Source organism: Typopeltis vanoorti, chromosome 1 (assembly GCF_054136105.1).
Source record: "Typopeltis vanoorti isolate ZY-2024b chromosome 1, IOZ_Tvanoo_1.0, whole genome shotgun sequence".
Classification (NCBI taxonomy): Eukaryota; Metazoa; Arthropoda; class Arachnida; order Uropygi; family Thelyphonidae; genus Typopeltis; species Typopeltis vanoorti.
The window spans coordinates 72241409-72268075 of NC_143549.1; the positions used below are offsets into that span (position 1 = coordinate 72241409).

Below are 26667 nucleotides of genomic sequence, written 5' to 3' on the forward strand. Positions count from 1 at the left end.
CAAGTTTAACTGTGCTCTACATGCTACAAGCATGACTGATGGCTAGTCAGTTAAGATCCTGGCAAGAGAATACAGTTACTCCTCCCTACATAAAATACCATCTTCTTATTTCTAGTTTCTCATGGTTTCATGCTTTTCCCATTCACTTTTTCTTTCATTCTTCCACCTGCTGTACCACATGGCAATTGTTTCTCCATTTTCTCTAGCTCCCATTTTGTTCTGCGAAGGATACTGTGCAAGCTCGCTATTTCACTCCTTACTGCCTCCTCATCACTTACATTACTTTCAGCCACTTCTTTCATGCTCAAAGTCATATCTTGCTTACTCTTATTCGCTTATTTACCACATTCTCAAGAACACTTTTGCTATCTTTTCTTATATTGGTAATATTCATTCCTTCATTTCCCCCCCCCCCCCTTTCCATATGACTCACATTTCTTGCACTCACACACAAAAAAATTTACAACACACTCTTTCTTTCCACTCTTGCTTTCTTACCATAACACTCTTGGCAACGAATATACAGAATATACACAACATTGTACAAAATCCCTCATGCTAAACATTGTGAACAAGGAAGCCTTGACCACCATTTTCCTTGTATGAACTGATGCCATGTAAAAAACAGTTTCTAAATGATATCCTGTATTAAATTTCACAAACATACACTCTCAATTTTACAGTCTAAAATAAGTAAGATATAACCAAAAATAATTACTAAAATTACTAATAACTATAATAGTAATAACTAAATAATTACTAAATAACATTATACATATCTGTATATGGATATCTGCCTTGCATTATGGGATACCAAGAATATAATTTCTTGGTATCTTTAATTTATAGCATAACCAAGTGAAGAAACGTTCAGCTGCTCTATTAAATTGCACTATATTCCCTTCATATTGTTCATGGCATTACTCATAACCTAGACTACACCAACAAGAAATATTGTTGGGGAGAAAATACAACCATGTCTAACTCCTGTTTTAAATTCAAACTTTTCTTTATATAAAATACTAATCAGGTGTATGATTAGTATTTTATATTTTTCATATTTTTTTAACAATGCTGATAATTTTATATAGTATGCTATAATATGACATTAATTTCCATATCAGTTCTCTGTTAACACTGTCAAAAGCTTTTTCACAATCAACAAAACTGATATAAAGATTTGACTGTCATTCTATTAACTATTCTACTATTATTCTGAGTGTTGTTTGATCTATACCTGACCTGTTGGCTATAAATCCTGCTTGTGTTTCTCTTAGTTTCTGAACTACTGTATATATATATATGTCGGTGTATAAGACGACTCTCAAATACTACAAAAAACCCTTCGAAATCATGGGTCGTCTTATATGGCGAGTATTAAAAGGGAAGCTTAATTTCTTGGATGAACATTTAAGTAGTTACAATACATTATTAAATAAGAAAACAGGCAGTGTTTATAAACAAATCAGATTAATTTATTTTGTTACATAAATTTATTTAAAATATTACAATAGATGTAAGTCTTAAAAACAAATAATAATTATTAACCTCAATTTTCATGTTAATTTTCTTCATCATCTGTTGAAAAATTCAGATTCATTGTTTAAATGATCATCATATGGATCCCAGTTTGAATCCAGTGAACTGATTTTTTTTCATCGTCATCACTGTCCCACAATAGATCATCTTCCTTACCATCCATAAGATTAGAGATACCAGACTTTTTAAATAATTTTATTACAGTCTCTACTTTTACTTTCTTCCATGCTTTGATCACAAAATTGGACAACATATTGTGCAGTGTGCATAGATCCACTGTTTGTAAATGATTTTTCTGGTTCCACGGATGAACTCTCTTCAGCTGCCCTGCCATCAACACCTGACATGTGGAGAGAATACTGGTCCAACAAATGGCTTCCTGGTAGAAGATCCCTGTGCTCTGCAGCCTGTTTTTGCTCTTCCTAGGAAGATTTGGTCATCAGTCAACAGGATCAGAATTAACCAAGGCAGATGTAGCTACCTACTACATAAATGGAGGCTGTTAGACCACCCTTATTGCGATTGTTCTCCCATGGGTCAGACGATTACTCATATTGTGAACGACTGCCCAAGGCGTCAATTTCACGGTGATGGATGAGGCCTTGGATTGGACTACAAGTCAATGTCAAGACTGGACATTGACTTGTAGTTGTTCTGTATTCCTTTTGCCATAAGAATAAATAAATAAATAAACCAGTCAGCATCCAATTATTCCACTCTTCTCACATGTGATCTTTAAATGGTTTGTTCAAGCAGACGTCTAGTGGTTGCAATATAGAAGTTAAACCACCTGGTATAACAGCAATTTTTGTGTTATTTTTTTCTAGAAGACTTGTAATATTCTCAGTTAAATGACTACAAAACATATCCCATACTAATAAATTGCATTTTTTTCATTATACCGTCTGGTCGCATGTTCCATGCATTATTTATCCATAATTTCACACCATATTTGTCCATCCATCTTTTTTTTTGTGAAAATGTACAAAAATACCTGAAGGAAATTTTATTTAAGGTTTAGTTTTATGTTTGAAGATGATCATTGGTTTTAATTTGGTTCCATCAGCCAAACATTACAACACAACCATAAACCTTGTTTTTTCATGACCTGTACTTCGAACTTGCACACTCTTACTTTACTACCTTTAGACTCCACTGTTTTATTACTTATCATATCAAACTCATGGGAGTTTCATCCATTCCGATATTTCACAATAGAAATTTATATTCTTGTCTCAACCGAATAATAAATTTATGGAAACTGGTAAGTTTGTGGTCAAGATCTGCTGATAGTTTCTGAGCAATTTTCGTTTTTTATCGTATTACCAGATTTAGTCTGTTCATAAAACGATTACACCATCCTGAAGTTGTTTGAAATTCTATACTTTCATCCGGATTCAATCTTGACCATTTTAGTGCATATGCTCTAATCATATTTCTTGTAACAAGATAACCATTCTTTGTTCGAATACCCATTCTGCAACATTCACTTTTAATTAGGGTAATTTCGTAAATCTATGCTATGAAAAAAAAATAATGGATATGCATAGATATAAAAATAAAAATAAAGGGGGGGGGTCATCTCATACAACCGACATAAGCTTAAAACCTAAAAACAGTGATAGAGGTGACAGTTTCTATTTTTTTTGTAGATGGCAACAGATGAGAAATTTTGTTGGTAGGAAAATATGTGGGAATAAGATGATACGTCTTTGAAATTCTACCAATTGGTTAAGAGATGCCAGAAATATAAGGGATTGGAATCCTGTGGTCTGTTGAAGAATTCTGAGGTGTTATAACATAAGAGTCAATTATCTGCTGGATTTTATTAGGTTTGTAACCATTAAATTCTATTAAAGTTTTGATAGTGATAATTTCTTGTTGAAAGTTGAGGGAGGGAAGCACACATGATGTGCTCTATTAATTACTAAGACTTGATAACACCAATTTTTTCAGAGGTGTGATGAGCAGAACTTTTGATGAATGTATCTGCCAGTAAAGGTAAGTTCAATAAACACTGGTTGATAAATTACCAGAGACTGTATGTGTAAGGAGGATGTGCAAGAATGGTAAACTACCAGCCTTTTCTTTTTCCATGGTGAATTGAATGCGTGGGTGAAGGCTATTGATCTGTTGTAGGAAAGTGGTAAGTTCATTATCAGAATGAGACCAAATAGCAAAGACATCATCAACATAATGAAACCAATGACAGGATTAGGGATGAATGGATGAGAAAACAAGGTATCTTCCAGATGGTGGAGACAGAGGGCTACCCATGGCAGTACCTTCAACTTGTCTATAGATCTTGTTTTTCCATATCCTGTAAAATATCCTGATTCTATAAAAAATTCAAAAATTCTCAAAATATCAGGAGGGTGAGCATTATATAGTAAATTAACAGTTCCAGATAACAAAATGTTGGTAAAGAGGGAAACAATGTAAAGCTAACAAATCTGACTCTTGTATTTGAATATCTTTGATTTTCTCAAGAAATGTGTGGAATTCTTGATGAATGATCTGGATTGTCTAGTATGGGCAGTTAATAAACGTGACAGAAATTTAGCAATTCTATAAGTGGAAGAGTCAATACAATTCAAGATGGGTGTTACTGGATAACCTTCTTTATGAATTTTTGGGAGGCCATATAAAAGAGGAGTTCTTCCAAAATGAGTGTGCAACTTGTCCAAAGTATTTTGATCTCCAACTAACAACTTCATGAAGCAGCTTATTTAATAGTTTAATTTGTCTTTTTGTAGGGTTTTAACTAATTTCTTGATAGGTGGAGGTATTCTGTAAAAGGTAGTCTATCTTCCTCTCATAATTGAACTTATCCATTACCACTACAGCTTTTCCTTTATCTGCTTTCGAAATAGATATATTGTTCATTTGTCTTAATGAAAACAGCACACGGATTTCAGCACTAGATAAATTACATGGAGGAAATTTGCATTTAAAGAGTAAAGCAGGAACTTCAAAGTGTAACTTATTAGCATCTTCACTTGAAAGTCCCAACAGATTGCTTTCGATGTTATGCAAAAAATCAAGATACGGGATGCATTTAAGTACCAAAGCAAAATCATGATCTTTAGCCAATACACTAGTTTCAGCATCAGACAACAAGTGTCCAGAAATAATTACAGCTGATTTATTAGTAGAAGTGTTGTCAGAAGTAATTTTTTGCTTACAGTATAATGATTCATATTTTTGCATCAGTCTGTAGGAAATATCTATATTTTCATTTCATTAAAGTAAGTTACTGTGATTATTGTGTAATTTGTTGTTTATTTACTTGTTTGTCTTTAATGATATCTCCTCTTCTTTTCTTGCTTGTCACTGTTCTTGTAATATATAATATTTTAGTATCAATTCTATTAGCTGCAATTTCTGTCTCATTTAGTAGGTTTTTCTATAAATTCTCTCTTATGTTATAAACTCTCTCTCTTATATTTCTCACATTTTTCTTAATCTCTTTTATTTCTTTATATTTCACTTATAATATGACTTTATTCTTATCTTGAATTAATTTTTCTTTATTTTCTTTCTTTCTTCAATTTTGAGTTTTACATGTGAAGATATCGATTCTTTGTCTTTTCGTCTATGCACTCCTAATATTTCTTCTGTGGGTTCGTAGTATATGTTTTTAATATCTGTTGACATTTCTTAAATGTTTCAGAACTCTTTATGTTCATTCTGTTTATTCTGAGCAAAAACTTCATATCATTTTTAATCTGTACTGTATATTTACTTTTAATTTTCATATTTTTTACTTCATGTATGTTATTATTATTATTATCATCATCAAACCTCCATGGAGTCAGAGACTCATTGTGGGAGGTACAACTACTGCACACGATGCTCATTCAACCATGCCTTAAACTGATTAACTGATTCAATATCTACATTGACAACACACTCAGTTAAATTTTTATGGTAATGATATCATTCCCCATCTCCATGCAAAGAACCTTTGCCTCATTCCTCTGCTCAAACCCTCTTTATACAGTTTCCAGTGATGGCCTCTTGTTCTAACCCCCCCCTCCCATTTCTATGAAAAATCTCTTCCATTCCAACCTGATAACAACCTCTAACTAGCTCATATGTCATATCGTATTCCCTCCTCCCTCCTCCTCCTCCTATTAACAAGGCTTTGCAACTTACATTCTCTCAATCTGTCCTCTTATTCCACATTCCAAAGACCACTGACCACCTTTGTGAATCTTCTCTAAATATCCTCATCACCACCATGAAAATCCAGTGACCAAATCTGTGCACACTATCCATATGCGGCCTGATCGAGGCCTTATACAATGACATCATAACCTCTTTATTTCTGCATGTCAGGGTCCTCTGCATAATTGCCATTATCTGATGTGATGCCTTTAAAACTTATGCAATGAAGTTCTGGAATTTCAGGTCCTTGTCCACCAGCACTCCCAAATTTAACTCATCACCTCTACATCCTTTAAAGTTTTCCTGCCAAGTGGTGTATACTTTGCATCCCATCGTTGCTTACCACATTTCAAAACCTTACACTTTGCAACACTGAACTGATATTTCCATTTACCTGCCCATTCATGCAATCTATTCAAGTCCTCTTGTAAAGCCATGACATCTGCTTGACTCTGCATTGCTGTCCAAAGTTTTGCATCATCTGCAAACAGCTGCATATCACTAGTTAAACCCATCCCAATATCATTAACACACAAATTGAACAATAACAGTCCCAAAACTGAACCCAGCAGTACACCACTAGTGACCTTTCTCTTTTGGGATACCACAAATCCATATACAACTTTCTGATACCTATCTGACAGCCAGTCACTGATCAAACTCAGAAATCTGTTATCCAATCCCATTTGTTTCAATTTATTTAACAGTATTTCATGTGGCAGTCTATCAACAGCTTTTGCAAAATCCAGGTACACCACTGAGTATGCATTTACCCATTCCAAGGTATTTGTCACCTTGTTATAACGTACATAAGTAAGTTAGTAAAACCTGATCTCACTTTAACAAACCCATGCTGATAATCACAGAGAATACTGCTGTTATAAACCCATTTCTGTATCCAACTTCTCACCAATCTCAACAGCACTTTCACCACAACTCCAAATATACAGATTTGCCTATAATTTGAAGCTACTGCCTTATCACCACCTTTGTGCAGTAGAACCTATGCTGTTGCAAGACTCTTATTAAACAAGCATCCCAATGCCACTGCCAAATCCCTGGAACATTTCCTTAAGATAAGTGGTGATATGTCATCAAATCCTACCGCCTTATTGATATCAAGGTTATCTATTTCCTCAAATACCTCCTGCTCATTCATAATTAAGCCATCATTTCAGTGGAGTATTTAGGTATTTCCAGCCCCTAGGCCCACAGAAAGTGCTGCCCCCCTCATGACCTGCCCATAGGCAGGTTATGATCCCGACCTCCGTTGACTGAAGTTGCTGTTGAATCCCACTTGCTTCACATCTCATAACTTTCTTCTGGGTGGTGTCATTTTCAATTTTGGACAAAGTGGAAATTATTTGCATCCATTCCTCATGAAGACTATGACAGGCATCATCACGAGCTGACCAATGAGTAGGCAAAGGACAATTGATTACTTTTGCAGAAGTTTCCAGGTGCTTTCTTAGAACACTCCGGCAATGTGTTGAAGATGTGAAAAATACGTAGTTTCTGAAGGACATCAAAAAATGCAGAAGAGTACGGACAGGATTCGGCAGCACAAGTACCAATTAGAGACAGAGAATGTCCAGCTCATGGTGTGAATTCTGCCAATGAATTTATTTCAAGAATTCTTGCTTGTAGTCCTGTGTACTTGCCTGACATGTTACTAGCATTATCATATGCCTGACCTCTGCAATTTGCTACATCAATTCCAAGCTCATTTAGTGAAGTCAAAACCGCCTCTTGTAACTCTTCAGATTTGTGACTTACATTAGGAATGAAATGCAAGAAACGCTCCACAGGACTTCCATGTTCTTTCACATATCATACAATGAAGGACAGCTGATCAACATGAGACAAGTCTGGTGTTGAGTCAACACTTATGGAATAGTAGTTAGCTATTTTAAGTTCTTCCACAATAAATTCTGATTACTTTCTTATTATTTTTATTATTATTTTAACAAATTATTATTTTAACAAATTCTTCATATGTGGCAAAGGAAAGATAGGAAAAGAAACCTTTTCCTTTTTCCCCACTTTTTGCAATGTGCTCATAAAGAAAGGGATCAAATTCACTAATTCCTATTGCCTTTGTGTCAAGTTATCGACAACAATACAGTAGTTTTCAGTGCATATGTCTCGGTTTGTATAGTTATGCAGAATCTGATTACATGCCAATATGATTGCAGACTAAACTTACAATGAGGAAAAGAAAAATATTTCTCTACTTGTGAGTAGATGCTGCATATAAGGAACATGTTATAATTGCAAAAATGAGAGCCTGGAAATTTTTGCTGCAACTCAAAATTTGCCGCTCTAGGCCTGGGCCTATATGGCCTATACCTAAATATGCCACTGCATCATCTCCTATGTCCTATACACTTAAGTTCCTGACAATTCCACCCTCTTAGATGAAACACTTTTATAAGTTGATCACTGAATACCTCTGCAATTAAGATAAAAAGAGTCATAATAATTAGTTCCATGAAGAGTATAAAGAACAGGCAAGAACGGAAGGTGCTTTATTTTAAGGTTACACGGTGATCAGCATTCATAGTTATAAATTTAGGGACACAAAAACACACATGTTGAACAGATTATTTTATTAATTACTAATAAAATAAAACTTGACGTTTCAATCCCTGTATCGAGGTCATCATCAGAAGGATACAAGTGTATAAGGAACCAAGCTACATGCTCTAGCCCTGTATACTGGTAAACTAAATCTACATAGTTAATTAATCCTTTTACCTAGCCTGACTTCTAGTGATTAAAATATATATATATATATATATATATATATATATATATATATATATATATATATATATATATATATATATATATATATATATATATATATATATATATATATATATATATAAAATAAAATAAGAAATATAAACAAAAAATAAATAAATAAATAAATACATAAATTTAAAAAAAAATTTTAAAAAATAAAAAAAAAATAAAAATATATAAATATAACTACAATAAACTGCTAAAGTCCTCATGTATTAATATTCTTATGGATTTGTACAGTTCTGATTGTTATAATATGATTTCTTTCAGTTGCTGTTGAATGTTACAAACACTTCACCAGGTTATCTTCTTATAGGGGGATTTTTCTATGGCTAGTTTAGGTTGTTATACAGGTTGTAGATGGGTCCTCCACATTCTTGAAATGGTTAGGCCATCGCTTTTGTTGAGATTTGGGTTGTGTTTGAATATTTCACATGACACTCTTTAAATTTTCTCTCAAACCAGGTTTTGGTACGGTGTGGGGACTTGGTATTTTTCCAATCGATTCTGTGGTATGTTTGGAGTGCGTGGTCAGAAAGGCCAGTTTTCCCAAAATGGAGTATTTAATGTGTCGTTTGTGTTTGTCTTGTCTGATTGGGATAGTTTACCCTGTTTCCCCTATGTATGGTATGTTACATGTGCATTGTATTTTGTATACCCCTGGGTGGGCTAGATGTGGAAAAGGATCTTTAGAAGAACTGAGTAGGTGTTTTAACATGTTTGGGGGATTTAAAGGTGGTTTTTAATGTTGTATTTGCATAGTGTTCTGTCTAATTTTTCAGAAATGCCTCTAACATAAGGAATGGCAATGGCATTCCTGAAATCTTTTTTGTTCTTACTGGTATTTTTATGGAGGATCTTGTGAATAGTTTTTTTACTGTATCCATTTTTTATAAATGTTTGGTTGATGATCTTGTATTCCTGGTATAGAGCTTGGTCATTAGACCAAATTGTTAGAGCTCTATGTTCAGCAATGTCTTCTACAGCAGTTACCATTAACATCATCTTACCATGATCATTATTCCTTCTACTTGACACATATGTAAAAAAAACTCTCTGGGGTTTTTCTTCACCTAATTTGCCAATTTCTGCTCATACTGCACTTTTATTTTCTTACCAACTGAGTAACTCTCCTGGCTTGTTCTTTATAAAAATCAGGATCAGGGTAGTATTGGTGAGGAGCTTTGGAAAAGATAAGTGTATTTTGAGTAATATTTCTTGATTTATTTTTGAGAACAAAGTGTGTCTGCGTAATTTATTAAATTGTTAGGTTTATTTATTCATTCAACAGAACACAATAGCAGTACTCATGAGTTCAACCACACAGGCATCAACTGGTGAGATCAGACAAGTAAAGTCTGGTGTCACTCATCTAGTCTGCAAAAATCAAGTAGCATTAATGAAATAGACTTTTTGAAATTGATTCGATGTCGTGAGTGTAATATGTTTGCACAACAGAGTGTAAGAGATGTGTGTTTATGGAGAGAATGGATGGGAAATGAGGGAAGGTATGGATTTGTGGAAAGTGTGATATATTATTACGAGGCAATAAATGTAAAGCAGATTGAAAAGATAAAAGATGGTGTAAATGGAAAGGAAATGAAAGCTAGTGAAACTGAGGGAGTGAAAGAAAGCAGGAATATACAAGTAAAAGTTAGCAAAAGCAAGAATGTAGAAACGAAAGGAATTAGTGAAAGTAAGAATGTAGAAGAGAGAGAGAGAGAGAGAGAGAGAGAGAGAGAGAGAGAGAGAGAGTGAATAAAGTGTTGAATGAAAGAATAGTATGACTAATGTAAAGAATGAAGAATTGGCTGCAATGAGGGAGATAGCATGGTCGTATGGAGTGATACATAGGACAAAGCAGGAATTGGAGCAAATGCAAAAATGTCTGGTGAGTGGATCACCTGATTATAGAAAGAAAGAAGTGTGAGATAAGAAAAATTAGGGCTTGAACATGAGAGAGAGAGAGAAATCAAGTGTTGTAAAGTGATTCACTCATAAAAGGCGTGATCGATGAGAATTTGACAAAATCATGCTTTCCTGGTGTGAAAATTAATGAAAGTTAGTGAGGCTATTAGAAAAAGGATAGGATGAAAGAAATTATCATAGTGCTGGAACAAATGATTTAAAAGGAGAAAATTATGGCATGAGAGAGGACATGGAAGAATTACTGGAAGTAGCAAAAGAAAATAGTGAGAGAATTAGGATAGTGAGCCTGTTCCCACAGTATGACAGACTAGAGCAGAGAAAGGGGGATAAAATAGCAAATAAGTTGATGCATAGGTTATGGAGGAGGAATGGTGTGGAGTGAGTTTAATGGGCAAAATGACTTAATACAAGAAAGATGGCTTGTATCTGAATGGATTTGGTGTTTGAAGACTGGAAAAAAGTGTTGTTGAATGAAAAATCAGGGAAACTAGAACTTTTAGGGGTGGGGAGAAGCTGTTGAGTGGATATGCAGACATCAGTGAGTTGAGTGTAACAATGTATATGATATGCCTAAGTTGGTACCACTGGTAACAAACCAGAATGGGATAGTTAGTATAAAATGTCAGGTTAGCAGTTGGCCTAAGGGGTTTTTGCACTTTATGCACGCTCATGCCAGGAGCATTGGGAACAAGCAGGAGGAATTTATGGCATTGGTTGGCTCATCCTGGCCATAGGGTATTGGCATTAGTGACATATGGTTAACAGAAAATGGTATAGTTAGTGAGATAGAATGTGAAAAATATAGTGTGTGTTCATGGAAGATAGAGTGAAAAGAATGGTGGGGGAGAGTGTTATTGATGATAGCCGATGAATAGCAACCAAAGAGAGTAGAAGTTCAACTGCAGGCCAGTAAAAATAGCATATTTGAATCTATCTGGTGTGAGATTGAGGTCAGCAGAACAAAATATACAGTTGGATGCTACTATAGACCAGGGAATCGAAAAGATGATGGAGATAGTATACATCGGCAAATAGACTCAATGAGTGGAAGAGAGGTAATTACTATGGGAATTTCAACTATGGGAACATAGATTAGAAGGAGGGGAGGACACATGGGAGGTAGGAAATGACTTTTATGCAATTACTAAGGGACAATTACCTGAGACAGCATGTAATAGAATTATACTAGGGGTTTGAGAATGCTCAATCTAGTAACTGCATTTGAGAATTTATTTATAACAAATATGACCACATTGCCACCAGTTGGTGAGAGAGTGAACATATGGTTCTTGATCTGAGAGGTGACAAAATGTGTGGAATTTTTAGTTAAGATGGAATATATGTGGAATGTGGGCTGGTAAGTTTAGATCAATGCCTTGGCATGTAAAACTGCAAGGGCTGGATGTTGATAGTACAGGGAAGTGGTAAAGGAGTGTTTGAGAGAGGTAATGGCAGATTGCATACCTAAAGTCAGGAGAGTAAATCAAGTGGGAGTTAAATGGATGAATAACATCATGAAGCAGGAGCTGTAAAAAAAGACACAATTGTGGAGGGAATTTAAGGAGAAAGGTGACCTGAAGGCACATGAACAGTACAAGGCACAGACCAGAAGGATAACTAGTGTGGTAAGAAAGGCAAAAGCAGACTATGAAAGGAAGTTAGCAATTCAGGCTAAAGAGAATCCCAAACAGTTCTTTTGATATGCTGCAAGTAAAAGAAAGTATGTATATGGCAGAATAATTTTAATGAATGCCAATGTAGGGACTTAACTGAATCAGTCGAAATAGTACAATTACTAACTAAACACTTTGTAAGAGTATATCATCCAGGTGGTAATATTGCAGGAATGAGAGAGAGAGAGAGGCAAAAGCTTATATGGAAACTGAGGTAAATGCAATGGAGATGCATAACATATTACAGAATCGTACATGTATTCAATACAGTTGTGAATTTGTGGGATTGAATGGAATTGGATGGTGTACCAACTTGAGTTTTACATGAAGCTGCAAGAGAATTGTCAGTGCCCTTAACCACATTGTTTAATCTAAGTCTCAACTCTGGGTTAGTCCTGAGGGAGTAGAAAGAGGAGAAAAATAGTTCCATTGTATGAAGGAGGCTCCAAGACTGATGTACCAAATTTCTAACCAATCAGCATATCAGGAATTGTTGTCCAAGTATTGGAGAAGTTGGTCAAGAGCAAAATACAGGAATGGACAGATGGAAATGGGACACTGTATGGGGGGGGGGGGGCATGGTTTTGTGGAGGGTAAGTCATGCCTCAGTAACTTGCTCACATTTTATAATATAGTGACAGATGAGTTGTAGTGGGTTTACAGTGATACCACACAGAATTCTAATCCGTAAATTTAAGCTCATAGGGATGGATATAGGGTTGGTGAGATGGATAGGAGAGTGGTTGTTGGAGAGATATCAGAGAGTTTTTTATTCAGGAGTAGAGTCCAAAAGCCTTTGATAGTGGCATGCCACATGGTTCAGTTCTCAGACTGCTACTGTTTAATTTATTCATTAATGATATAGGAAAGGATCTGAGAAGAACTCCGTTATTTGCCAATGATGCAAAGTTAGGTAGAGCAATAGTTAATACAGATGATGTGAAAATTTTGCAGGATGATTTGGATAGAGTGGTAGACTGGGCAAAGGAGAATGGATATCAGTTTAATGCAGTAAAGTGTAAGGTTATGTATTTTTTTGGTGAAAAGATTACCAGCTGTATACCACATTGGTGAAACTATACTCCAGGAAATTGATGAAGCCAGAGACTTGGGAGTGTTAGTAGATAGAGTATTATAGTTTAGGGGGCACATAGCAAAAGTGGCTAAAGCAGCTCATCAGATCACTTGGTTACTGAAGAATACTTTGACAAGCAAAGACAAGCAGGTTATTGTTCCTCTTTATCGAGGCTTGACAAGACCCATCTTGAATACTGTGTGCAGATCTGAGCACCAGGGTTTCTTGGTAATGAGGAGGAGGTGGAGAGGATCAAGAGGCAAGTGACCAAGATGGTAGAAGTCTATGGAAAGAACCTTATGAGAACAGGTTAAAGATCTGTGGGTTAGAGAAACTGGTTGATAGGTGGGAAAGAAGTGATACGATTGAGACATACAAATTACTGAGAGTTTTTTACAAGATTAATTCAGAGCAAAATTTTTCAGAACAGGTGTGTTAGTGGGAGAACTAGGGGGGGGGGTCCATGGAAACTGAGTGAGAGTGTAGTTAGCAATGGTGTTAGAACTAGGTTTTTTGTGTGGAGAGAGTAGTAAATGAGTGGAATATGTTGCTAGAGTTGTGGGTTATGAATAAGTTTAAAGCCAAGCATGATAGATATGGCAGAAATGCTGGATAAAACTTGGTGAATTATAATAATAATACTCTTCATGTAACTGATTATTACCATTATTCATCTTGTACTGCCTCCAAAATACTTTCTTCTTCCAGATTTCTTGCTTAAGCTCCTCATAAATCCTCCTCATTTTCACCTACCTTATTCAGCCTTTTGGAGTACATTCACACATTGATGCTCTTGCATTCCTGTTCTCTTCATCTCTCACATTACTACTGTTTTCACTGCCAAGCACTTCTGTCTCTTCAATACCACTCTCCTGATTTTCCATTTAATCTCTTGCTTCTGATCTCTTGCATGCATCACACTGTACTTTCACACATTGTGCTTCCATCCAGCACACTTTCCCCAGTGCACTCACTTTAAAGCCATTCAAATGCAACCCAGTATGCCTGTATAATTTCATTCTTCTCTCAAACACATGCCATACCTCCACTAACTGTACTCCCTTCTTCTCACACAGCTCTGCTAACATACCATTAATGATTCATGATTCTGGCTCTCTGTCACAACTCATCATTGTCATACCTCATCAACACACTGACAACTTTTCCCAATACATGTGAGGGCAAATATCATTAACCTCTGATATTTGCCCTCACATGTATGTCCACTTAGATCATTTGTCGAATACATTCTGTTTTTGTCAATTACTTTTTTTATGGTTATTAATCTTACTTTAATTTCTCCTATTACTAAAAAATAGTCTGTATAAGTATCTGCTCCTCTCTTTGATATCATGTTCAAAAGAGATCCTCTTAATTTTCTTTGTGTCATTATATGATCAATTTTGTTTGAAGTTTTTCCATGTGATGCTCTCCATGTTATTTTATATATATTTTTATGCTTAAAGATGGATCCTCCTATTACTAATTCATTCACCATGAAGAAATTCAATATATCTCCATTCTCATTTATATTTTCTATACCTTTTTTTCTCATTATCATTTCTCTACCTTTATTTCTCTACCCTATTTTAGCATTAAGTCCCCCATTCCTATAATTATATCTCTGAGATTTGTGTAATCTATTGTTTTTTGTAATAAATCATAAAAATTCATATTTCTCTTTTTCATCTGCAATATTAGTTGGTGCACATAATTGTCATCTTATAGAATCTTGAGTTAAATCTTGCATCTTTTCTGTAATTGGTTCCCATTCTATCATTCTAGCTTTACTGAACATCACTATTGCCACTCTTTTGCATGATCACTATTGTCTTTTGTTTTTTCAGCGTGTATTATTGTTTCTCCTGAAATCAACAGTATTGATCCCTGTCCATTCCATCTTGTCTTGCTTATTTCCAATATTTCAATTTTGTAGTCATTCATTTCTTTGGCTACATTATCTGCTTTTGATGAAACATACATACATCCAGTTTGTATATTTTTTTAGCTCCAAATAATATCCATGTATCTTTTGGGCTCTTGTCTGAACAAGAAATTCTGGACAAGAAAATTCCATTTCTCCATAAGAAACTTTTGAATATAAGAACTTTTGCTATGGGATGTCATTCTCAACAGTTTATCTTCATTTATTACCTTTTTTTAGTCAGATTTTTTCTGGAATTCTGGTTTCCATAGCAAACCATTTTTTTTTCAGAGGATGGTTGCTAGTACCTCATTCAACCTTCACCTATTTACTTGGGCTTGGGACCAGCATGATGTGGCATAGCGACATCAGGACTGTTTGAGCAAGAGGTATACAAGGAATTAAATAAATCTGATGTCATAAAGCAGTATGAATTCATGACATATCACTAGTTGCTGTTTAACTTACTAGAGCTCCAGGATAAATTATAGGCATCTATAGTTAACTGTTAACTGTGATGCTCAGTGTGGATTTGTTAAAGGGAGGTCATGTTTTACAAATTTACTTATCTGATGTCATAAAGCAGTATGAATTCATGACATATCACTAGTTGCTGTTTAACTTACTAGAGCTAGCTCCAGGATAAATTATAGGCATCTATAGTTATGTTAACTGTGATGGTCAGTGTGGATTTGTTAAAGGGAGGTCATGTTTTACAAATTTACTTATACACTATAACAAGGTAATGAATACACTGGCCAAGGGAGCTCTTCATCTCCCTTGGATGCATATCTTCCAAGAGAGATTAAGACCAGTAAGACAAAATATACAGGTGGTTGCTATAGGCCAGGGAGTTCCACAGATGATCTGGAAGACATGTATTGTCAAATTAGTATGAGTACAGGTTGAGTGATTATTATGGGAGACTTCAACTATAGAGATATAGACTAGAAGGAAGAAAGATCACATGGCAGAAAGGAAATAGAATTTATACAACTTCTGAGATAATTACTTAAGGCAGTATGTGATGGAAGGGGACTGGGGTGGGAGGGTATTGGAACTGGTCATAGGATCAGAAGAGCTATCCACCCCCAGTCCCCCTCCATCACATACTGCCTTAAGTAATTATCTCAGAAGTTGTATAAATTTTATTTCCTTTCTGTTATCAACTTTAAAGTTGACAACATTGCCTCCAATTGGTGAAAGTGACCATGAGGTCTTGACTTAGGAAACTGTAAAACATGAGGAATATTCTATCAATAAGGTATTTTGGAACTACAAGGCAGGTGATTATGACATACTTAGTAAGAAGTTTAAATCTATACCACAGCATAAATACTGCAGGGTATGGATGTTAGTAGTGCATGGGATATAGTTAAGGGTCATCTAGAGGAAGCAGTATTAAATTGTATACCTAAGGTAAGGAAAGTTAATTGGGTAAGAGTTAGATAGATGAGTAATATCATTAAGAATGAGCTGCAGAAGAAGAAAATGCTGGGAGGCTCAGGCAAGAAAGGTGACCAGCATGGGAAGGAAAGGCAAAATCAGATTATGAGAAGAATCAAGTTGAGCAGCCAACAGAAATTCCAACGAGTTCTTTCGTTATGCGGAAAGTAAGAGAAAGAATGACTATGGAAGATTAACCTTAATGAGTGATGATGATCACAAGGAGACAGAAGTGGATAAAATAGTTGAGTTACTGAGTGACAAATTTGCAAGCATATATCTTCCTAGTGAGTTTACTCAGACACTAATTTGAGAACAGAGGTGGATGAACTGGAGGTTCTTAGGATATTGCAGAATCTCAATGTATTTACATTGAAATTCTGCAATATCCTAGCAGAACCCTAGCTGATATCCCATCTAATTCCACAGTGCTCTTCAGAGCTGTGGAATTAGATGGGATATAAGCTAGGGTTCTGCATTAATGTGCAAGGGAATGCCTCTGACTAGGCTCTTTAATTTAAGGCTCACCTCTGGTAGAGTTACAAGGGAGCGGAAGGAGGGCAAAATAATTCCTTTGCATCAAGGGAGGCTCTAAGACTACAGTTGCAAATGATAGACCAATCAATATCTCAGGCATGGTGGTAAAAGTACTAGAAAAATTGATAAAAAAGAGAAATAAAGAATGGATAGTTAAAAATATGATACTGTATGGTCAGTCATGCCTTAGTAATTTACTAACTTTTATAATCAAGTAACAGCTGAGTTGGATAAAGGAAATGGTTACACGATGATTTTGCTGGATTTTGAAAAGGCATTTGACAGAATGCCACACAGAACTCTGTTACTCAAATTAGATGGGGATGGATATGACACTGACTAAATGGATAAGAGGGTGGCTTCTGGACAGATATCAAAAAGTAGTATATGGAGGGATAGAATTGAGATGAAAACAGGTGACTAATGGTGTGACACAAGGTTCAGAGCTGGGACCATTGCTGTTTAATTTTTACATAAATTTTACATAAATTAACTGTTATTCTACCTAACAATCATGTTAGGTAGAGTAACAGTTAATCAAGGTGATGTGGAGAGCTTGCATGATGATTTAAATAGGTTGTCAGTATGGGCAAAAGTTAATGGTGTCAGGTTAATGTCTAGAAATGTCAATTTATGCATTTTGAGATAAATGGATTAGCCATGTATCACGTTGATGGCAATGTATGCCAAGAAATAGATGAAGCTAGAGACTGAGGGGTGGTAGTGGTAGACAGAGATTTAAAATTTAGAAGACATATTCCTAAGGTTGCTTAGGTAATCCCTTAAGATTACTTGGCTATTGAAGAACACGCTAACAAGTAGAGATCAGGAAGTTGTTATTCCTCTTTACAAGATCTTGATATGTCCACATCTGGATTACTATGCTCAAGTCTGGGCGCTGGGTTTCTTGGGGATGAGGAAGCACTGGCAAAGATTCAGAGGTGAGTGACCAAGATGGTTAGTGGTCTGTTATATTTATATATATTTCCACATGGTAAGTTCATAACTAAACAGGAGTGAATGGGTTTATATACCTAGATTGGTGAGTCAAATAGGTGAGAGATTGTCAGATTGATATCAGGAAGTTATGTGTGGGGGGAAGTGGTGTCCTGAAAGAGTAAAGTCACTGCAGGAGTTATGCACAGGAGTCAGTTTTCAGAACATTATTGTTTAACTTGTATATTAATGATTCTGATTTGGGGATAGGTTTAAATTGAGATATGCAGCTGATTGTAAATTATGCAAATTTATAGAGAACAATGATGAGTAAAGCAGATCTTGTTGACTTACAGGAGAATCTGAATAGAATGTGTAAGTGGACAAGTGAGTGGAGCAACTATTTCAATGTTGCAAAGCGTAAGTTTTGAAATTTAGTATGTGATGATGGGTTGCAAAATATATAAATTGGAGAGAAATTCTGAAGTATAATAGAGAGGAGCGATCTAGAAGTGATGGTGAACAGGAAACCAAAGTTTAGAAGTCACATTAATCAAGTTGTAAAGTCATTCCATCAGACTGTTGCAAAGATGAGAAGGACCTTGACATTCAGAAGTAATGGTTCCATTGTATATGTCCCAAATCAAGCCTTATATACATTTCTGTGTACACAGATTTAGTTACATGGTTTTTCAAGGGGGTGGGAGGGTGAGGATATATTGGAAAGAGCCTAGTGAAGATTAACCAAGGTGGTCTATAATCTGTGGAATGTGGGGATCATGAGGATAGATTGAGGGAATGCCATTTGCAGAGCTTGTGAATAGGAGGAAAAGTATACGATTCAAACATATAAGTTTGTAAACGGAGTTGTCATGAGGTTAAAGTGGAAGAGATTTTTCATAGGATGGAGGGAGACAAGAGAAGATACCATCCCTGGAAATTGTATAAGGAGAGTGTTAGTAAGAGAGAACAAGGAGCAGATTCTTTGTAAGAAGGATAGTTGGTGAGTAAAATGTTTTCCTGATAACAGGAAAATTATTACTCCCCATGGTGAGTTAACTTCATGGAGATTTGTTTAATAATAATAAAACTGTTGATGAAAAACTTGATGATGTAAACATACTTATGTTGTACTATCATGCTATCCTATATGTCCCTTCAAGGTACATAGCAGGAAATTATGATAATGACAATTTTACTACAAAGTAATTCAAAAGTATTTTTTGTAACTGAGCATTTGTACCTGGATTGCATTATAGCTGCAAGCTGAAAAAAGCAAAAATGTGAAGAAAATCACAGTGTGATTCTATTTTCTTCAAGATTTTTTTGTTTTTTTAAAATAAAATAAGAGCACCACAAGAAAGTATTTATTATATACAATAAAACAGAAATAAAACATGTTCTAACCCAACATGTATAAAAATATTCATACCAGCTCTGTATGTCTTTGCTAGGATAGGCTTGGTTTCCTCTCCACTTTCAGTATCATTTAGTACCTTTATAGTAATATAATATTCAGTGTCTGGCTGTAATCCTGCTATAATACCCCATCGAATTCCACGAACAAATGAGATGAGAGAATCATTATCTCCTTTTTGCCAATATTTAATCTGCAGAAAAAATTTATAAATTAATCTTATTTATCTTACATATATATTTTTAACACTAGCTGCTGATTATTTCTGTTGATAGTGCAGCAGATCAAACAATGATAGTACTAATGTATTCTCTCTCTCTCTCTCTCTCTCTGAGATCATTAATTATCGATAATGTAGTAAACAGGATAAATTATTATTATTATTATCATCTTAAGACTTCATGACGTCAAAGACTCATCTAGAAGGTCCTTTTGTTATACACACAGCTAATCATGCTATGCCTTAAACACACTCAAATTCTCTGCAGACACCACACTCTCAGGCAAGACATTCCAATCATTCACAACTCAGCTTGCAAAAAAGCTGCTTTCACTGCTCACATCCTCCCTATGCAGGTTCCAGAGATGACCTCTGGTTCTCCCTTGATCACCATTTTCTATAAAACCTCTCCAACATTGATCCTATAACAACTCTTACCAACCTGTCTCTATCATATCACCCCTCTTCCTCCTATCCACTAGACTCAATGCGTCTTCTCAATTTTTTTTCGTATTCAACATTCCAGAGGTCAGAAAATACCTTAGTCAGTTGCCTCTGGACCCTTTCCAACATCTCTTCATGATTTTGAAAACCAGGTGACCAAATCTGTGCATAGTAGTCCATGTGTAGTCTAATCAAAGACATACAATGGAACAAGAATCTCCTTACTTCTACAAGTCAGTGTCCACCACAGAATTTCCAGAATTCTTTGTATTGTCCTCACAAATTTGGCAACGTGTCCCCTAAATTTCAGATCCTTATCCACAATCATCCCAAGATCTCTTATTTTCTCTGCCTCTAACAATATATACCAAGAATAAATTCTACATTTCTTCTTTGTTTCCCAAATTTTAAAACCTTAAAATTAAGGTTTTAAAATTAAAATTTGTTTTAAAACAGATGTGGAGATGCAAGTTCATTTTGCAAAGTGAACTTGCATCTCCATTTCTGTGTCCATTCACTCAATCTACTCAAGTCTTCTTGTAAGGCCACAACATCTTCACTCTTCATAGTTTGTCCCAACTTTGCATCATCTGCAAATAACTGAGTATCCCCATCAAAATCTTTACCAGTATCATTAACATACAGGTTAAACAGCAATGACCCAAAAACAGACCCCCTGAGGCATGCCACTAGTGACTTTTCTCTTCCAGGATATTGCTCCCCCATACACAATTTGCTGACAGCTATCAGATAGCCAGTCTCTGATCCAGTGCACTAATATAATATCCGATCCCATCCACTCTGGTGAACAAGACACTGTAGTGAGTTATATGAAGAAAAACTAGATTTAGATAGCGTTAGGAAACTGACTGAAGAATTGGAGTAGATATCACCACCAGGTAATGAGCATGATATGGACATTTAAAGAGGAGAGGTAGAAAAAGCAATAGGATGGCTAAAACACAACAAGAGTCCTTGTAACGATAACATCACTGGAGAAATGATTAAATATGGTGGTGAAAGTATGGTTACAGAAATGCACCAACTATGTAATATGGTATGGAAAGAAGGGAAAATGCCAGAGGAGTGGGTGAACTCAATATTAGTGACATTATACAAGAAAGGAAATAAGCTAGAATGTAAAAATTCAATTGCCTTGACAAGTCACCTTGGTAAAGTGATGATGATGATATTGACAGAAAGATTGAGAATACAATTGGAAGCATACCTTGCAGACAAGCAAGCAGGATTTAGGAAGGACAGAATTACAATTCAACAGATTTTGACAATGAGGTTAATAGCAGAGAAAGCTAGGAGAAAAAACAAAACCATATATACTTGCTTTGTTGATTTTCAGAAAGTATTTGACAGTATTGACCAGAAAGTGACATTAGCAGTTCTGGAGTCCTGTGGAATTGATAAAAAACGAATAGCTATAGGAAAAGATGCTTATCTGAATGCAGTTGCAGCAGTTAGAATAGGTGATGATTTGGGGAAATGGTTTAGAACAAGCAGAGGTACTAGACAGGGGGACCCAATATCACCAAACATTTTCATTGCACATTTAGAAAGAGCAATGGACAAACTGAAGGAAGATGCAAAAGGAATATCTGTATGCAGAATGAGAATTGACAATCTGAGATTTGCAGTGAACATTATTATTATTGAAGAAGACGAAAGAGAACTATAAAACACACTGAAACTGTTAAATGAGGAAGGGAAGAGATTTGGACTTGTTATGAATTTGGAAAAAACAAAGACAATTGTAATTGGTGAGAAGAACATGAAACAAAAGATACAAGTGGATGGAATTGATATAGAAAATGTAGAACAATTCACATATTTGGGAAGTAAAATGACGTATGATTTGGACTGTAAAAAAGAAATAACGATCAGGATTGCAAAGGGAAGAACAAATCTGAAGGCCATAGATAACATCTCGTAAAGTAAAGTGATCAGCCTGCAAACAAAACTAAAAGTACTGGAAACATGCATCTTTAGCAGTGTACTGTGTGGTTATGAAACATGGGTAATAAATAAGGAATCAAGAAAAAGAATTTTGGCATTTGAAAGAACTTGTTACAGGAAGATTCTAAGAATAGGATAGGTATAGAAAATCACAAATGAAGAGCTCTATCGGAAGAAACAACCAAAAGAGAATCTAATGCAGAAGCTTATCAAATAGAAGCTGCAATTATTTGGACACATCTGTAGAATGAGTGAGGACTGGAAGATGAAGACATTTATGTTTGGTATTTTGGATGGTTTAAACAGAAGAGGTAGACCATACAGAGAATGGATACATGATATAAAGGACTGATGTGGATGGGTGTACAGAAACTGCGACACTGTGCACTGGACAAAGAAAGGTGGAAATAGATAGTGAAGGAGGCATCGGACACCAACCGGCAGTGAGCCCATGGTTCATGATGATGATCCGCTCTAGTTTGACTATCAACTTATCATGCACTAATCTATCAAAAGCCTTTGCAAAATCTAAGTATACTACTACTATGGATCCCTCTGTTCAATGAAGTCGTTACATTATTGTAATATGTAAGTAGATTACTAAAACATGACCCCCATTTAGAAAATCCATGCTGTCCATCAAAGATAATACCATTGTTTTCAACCCAATTCTGGATCCTAGTTCTCACCAGCTTCTCCAACACCTTAACTACAATTTAAAATATAATAAATTATACGAAGGAAACTTAATGGATGGATAAAAATTGAATTAATGTCATTATTCTTTGTGACTTTCATTTATAAACCTGATATATGGCAAGATTATTGCTGTTTCCTGGTAGGTAGGTAAAGGTAAGAGGTATCAGAATTCTGTGGTAAGATAAGTAAGTTTCTTATGATATAGCATTTAATTTTTTTTTTTTTTTTTTTTTTTTTTGTATATATGAATGATGTGAATGAGTATGGTAAGTTTTGTGAATCATGTGAGTGCTCCTGCATGTTTGGGGGATTTTGTTCATTATTATTATTATTACTAAACCTCCAGAGAGTTAAGGACTCATCAAGTGAAGCTATACATCACCTACACTAGCTGTTATGCTTCCAATTAAACTCATTTACAGTGAGAGTAACAGACAGACTGTTACTCTCACTCATTCAGAGTTCTATGAGAGAAAAATCTAGCTCTTAACCTTTTCTTAACTGCACACAAACTTAACTTCCATGAGTGCCCTTGTCCTCTCCCCATCTTCCATATAATGAAAAATTTTATTAACTGATATCCTTAACACCTCAAAAGTTTATAGACCTGTATGATATCACTCTTCTTTCTTCTGTCTATGAATGCTGCAGTTTCGATCTATCTTCATAATCTACATTTCATAATCCCGATAGCATCTTTGTAACTTTTCTTTTCAGCCTTTCAATAGCTTCTTTATCCCTTTGGAACCAAGGAGACCAAATCTGTGAAGGGTAGTCCATGAGCAGCTATATCAAGGCCTAGTAAAGATGTAAAATGACTTCCATATTTTTACAAGTCACTGTTCGTTTCAACATCGCAATTACCCTCTGAGTTGTATTTGCAATTTTTGTTAGGCAACCTTTGAACTTTAATCTACTATCCACCATTATACTAAGATATCTAGCCTTCAAGCATAATCCCACTAATATAATATGCTGTTGTATATCACATCATGCCAAAGTGTATAATTTTAAATGGATAGCCATTATTGTTCTCCCACACTTTCAGTCTATTCAAATCACCCAGAAAATGATTATATTATTAGCATCTGTGATTGCCATGACTATTCTGTGCATCATCAACTGCAAACAACTGAATATATCCTGTCAGCCAATATCATCAACATATAAACAGCCAAAGTCAAAGAACTGATCCTGGGGGGAGGGATACCACTTTCTAATACCTCTTGCATCTCTATCTCTTTATCCAATGTCACAGCAGCACTGTATTGCATACACCAGTTTGATAGATCTTGCCAAAGTGAGCACTCATCATCTGAACTATTACATCTGCTTCTGATGAAGAATACTGTCTGTATTCAACATACTTATTCTTCTGCAGTCATTCTTTCTTTTACTTGTGGCATAACGATATAATTCTTTTGGGCTGCCTCTAGCCTGTACAGCCAAATTCTTTTCATACTCCAACTTAGCTTTCCATAGAATACTTGTAACTTGTATGGCTTGAGCTTTATATATTTTCATAACTTCTCCCACTTTTATTCTCCCAATGTTCCTCTCACATCATCCTCCTCTTATAGATCTCTTGCTTAATGAGGTTGCACATTCATTTCACTCCCGTTCTATTTGTTCTTTGAACTGTAGGGACATATTCAGATACTGCATCATTCTGGCATTGTTTCAAAGTTTCTCACACACCACTGATATTATTGCCATTCAACAGCTGATACTATGGAACCAAAGATAATATTCTCTCAGTTTGTCATAATTTTCATATTTGTAATTAGGCATATAACTTGTTCTGATTGGAACATCCATATAGTTGTCTACATCCCATGTCAGTATGGCATGATCGCTATCACTAACAAGTCACAAAACTGTCACATGCTTAATTATTATTATTATTATGCGACGCTTCCAAGGAGTCCAAAGACTCATCGAGGGAGAGCACCCACTCTACAACTCTTCATCTCCATCACTTAATTCACCAACTGCAGTGAACCACCACTAGTAATTTTGCCTGTAAATTGTGTGTATATTTTCAAGGTCAATTTGTCTGTATGCGTGATGAAAAACCAGAGTTTCTGGGAGGAGAAAAAGACCCTTCTGCTTCCATATGAGATCAGCTAACTCACTTTCAATTTAAAAAAAAATCATATAAAGATTCCTCACATCATGACAAGAATCAAACTTAGATTGAAGGGCACAACATACCGTTGTTCTTCCAATTGTGCTACAAAGGAGCTTAACTGAGACACCTTCTGATGCCATTATCAAATCTAAGACTCTTTGTCCTTGAGTTTCTTCTTTCACATGCTGTTTGAGAATGTTGTCATCTCAATAAATTTTCCTTCATTCTTATCATGAGTTTTTTTTTTTTTTCTGCTACCCAATCAATATTTAGATAATTTAAGTCACCCATAAAAATTACTCATTTAGTGCTCATCATGATAATTTGGTGAGGAATTTCTTCATCTTCCAGCAAATCAACCAGCAGGTCTATAGCAACACCCCCACCATACATTTCATCCTGTTAGCCTCTACTTCATACCAGATAGCTTGAAATACAGTGCTGTACAGGTTATTATCTTTATTGTTTTCATGTGTTTCTATCCTAACGGGACTCAAGTTATCTGATATCATTAGCAATGCTCCTCCACCCCTCCTGTCCTATCTCTTCTGTCATTACTAAAAATAATATATCTTTTGTACTCGATTGCAGTTACAACATCTGACTTTGAGAGTCAGATTTCATTAATGCCAACAATTTTAGGCAACAAAGTATTTAAGAAAGCAACAATTTTCAACCACTTTTTTTTTAAAGCTCCTGGCATTTGTGTATAGACATAACAAGTTATATCTTTACTTTTTTTTTATACTTAAGTCTACAACCTTTTTAGTCCAGTTTGGCAGCTTTCTCCCCATCCACCCCACACTCAAAATGTCCAAACCTAAAGTGTAGTCAATCCATTCAGCAGATTCATAACAGTGCTCATTGACATTCTTATCACTGTTACACCTACACATCCTAGCTGAGCTTACATAGATATCCTCATTGTTCCTTTCAAGATGATGTAGTATCTCTGATGTATTATGTCTTATTTCAAAAACATCAGATATTGCTGAACAAAGCTCCAATAAGAAACTGAAATAGAATAACAGAAGGTATGAGGAAGATTGTGGGCAGAAGGGGATGCCTCACTTTATGCATACTAAAATCGAAAACATTCAGAATAAGGGAAGGGAGTATTAGGTATTGGCTAGTTAAACTTTGAGAAAGGTTTGTTGCAATGTTTCAATATTGGAATACCATTCAGTTTGCATGATAAAATTAACAGCAAACTAACTTGAGGAAAACTCAAGATAAAACTTATTTATGTGTAGAATTTTTGTCTAAGTTTCATGGGCACCATGAAAAAAATGTTCCACCTTAGTAACTAATGTAAGACAACTTAAACAGTCAATATTTTTCTAACTGGAAAAAAAAAAAAAAAAAAAAAAAATATATATATATATATATATATATATATATACACACACACACACACACACACACAGACACACACACTTGGTCGTCGACTAGCTGACAGGTCGTAAGTTGATCTGGTCGTATGTTGGCCACATATTTATTAACAGTATTCTTTAACCTTTCTAATATTTTTATCACCTTTATAATTTATTTTTATAATCTTTTAAATTTATAATTATGTATACTATACATAATGTGAAAAATAATACTGTACATACTGTACTGTTAAACACAAAAATACAATCTAAAATTAATGTAAAAATTAATACAAATGAAATTTACAAAATCAATTTTTAATATTTGCTTGTGCTGGGTTGTGGATCATCAGGATCATGTTCTTGGGTTGAGGTAGG

The 26667-nt window shown here is 35.2% G+C and overlaps 1 protein-coding gene across 4 annotated transcripts in view; it reads right to left on the reverse strand.

The window, feature by feature from the left end:
- LOC150110083 (contactin-like) overlaps positions 1-26667 on the reverse strand; it is a 690381-nt gene that overhangs the window by 77311 nt on the left and 586403 nt on the right. For all 4 annotated transcript variants that reach the window (XM_090391236.1, XM_090391210.1, XM_090391218.1 and 1 more), the window contains exon 24: positions 19470-19647. In XM_090391236.1, coding sequence (XP_090247362.1) covers positions 19470-19647 — 178 coding nt within the window. The remainder of the gene's footprint in view (positions 1-19469; positions 19648-26667) is intronic.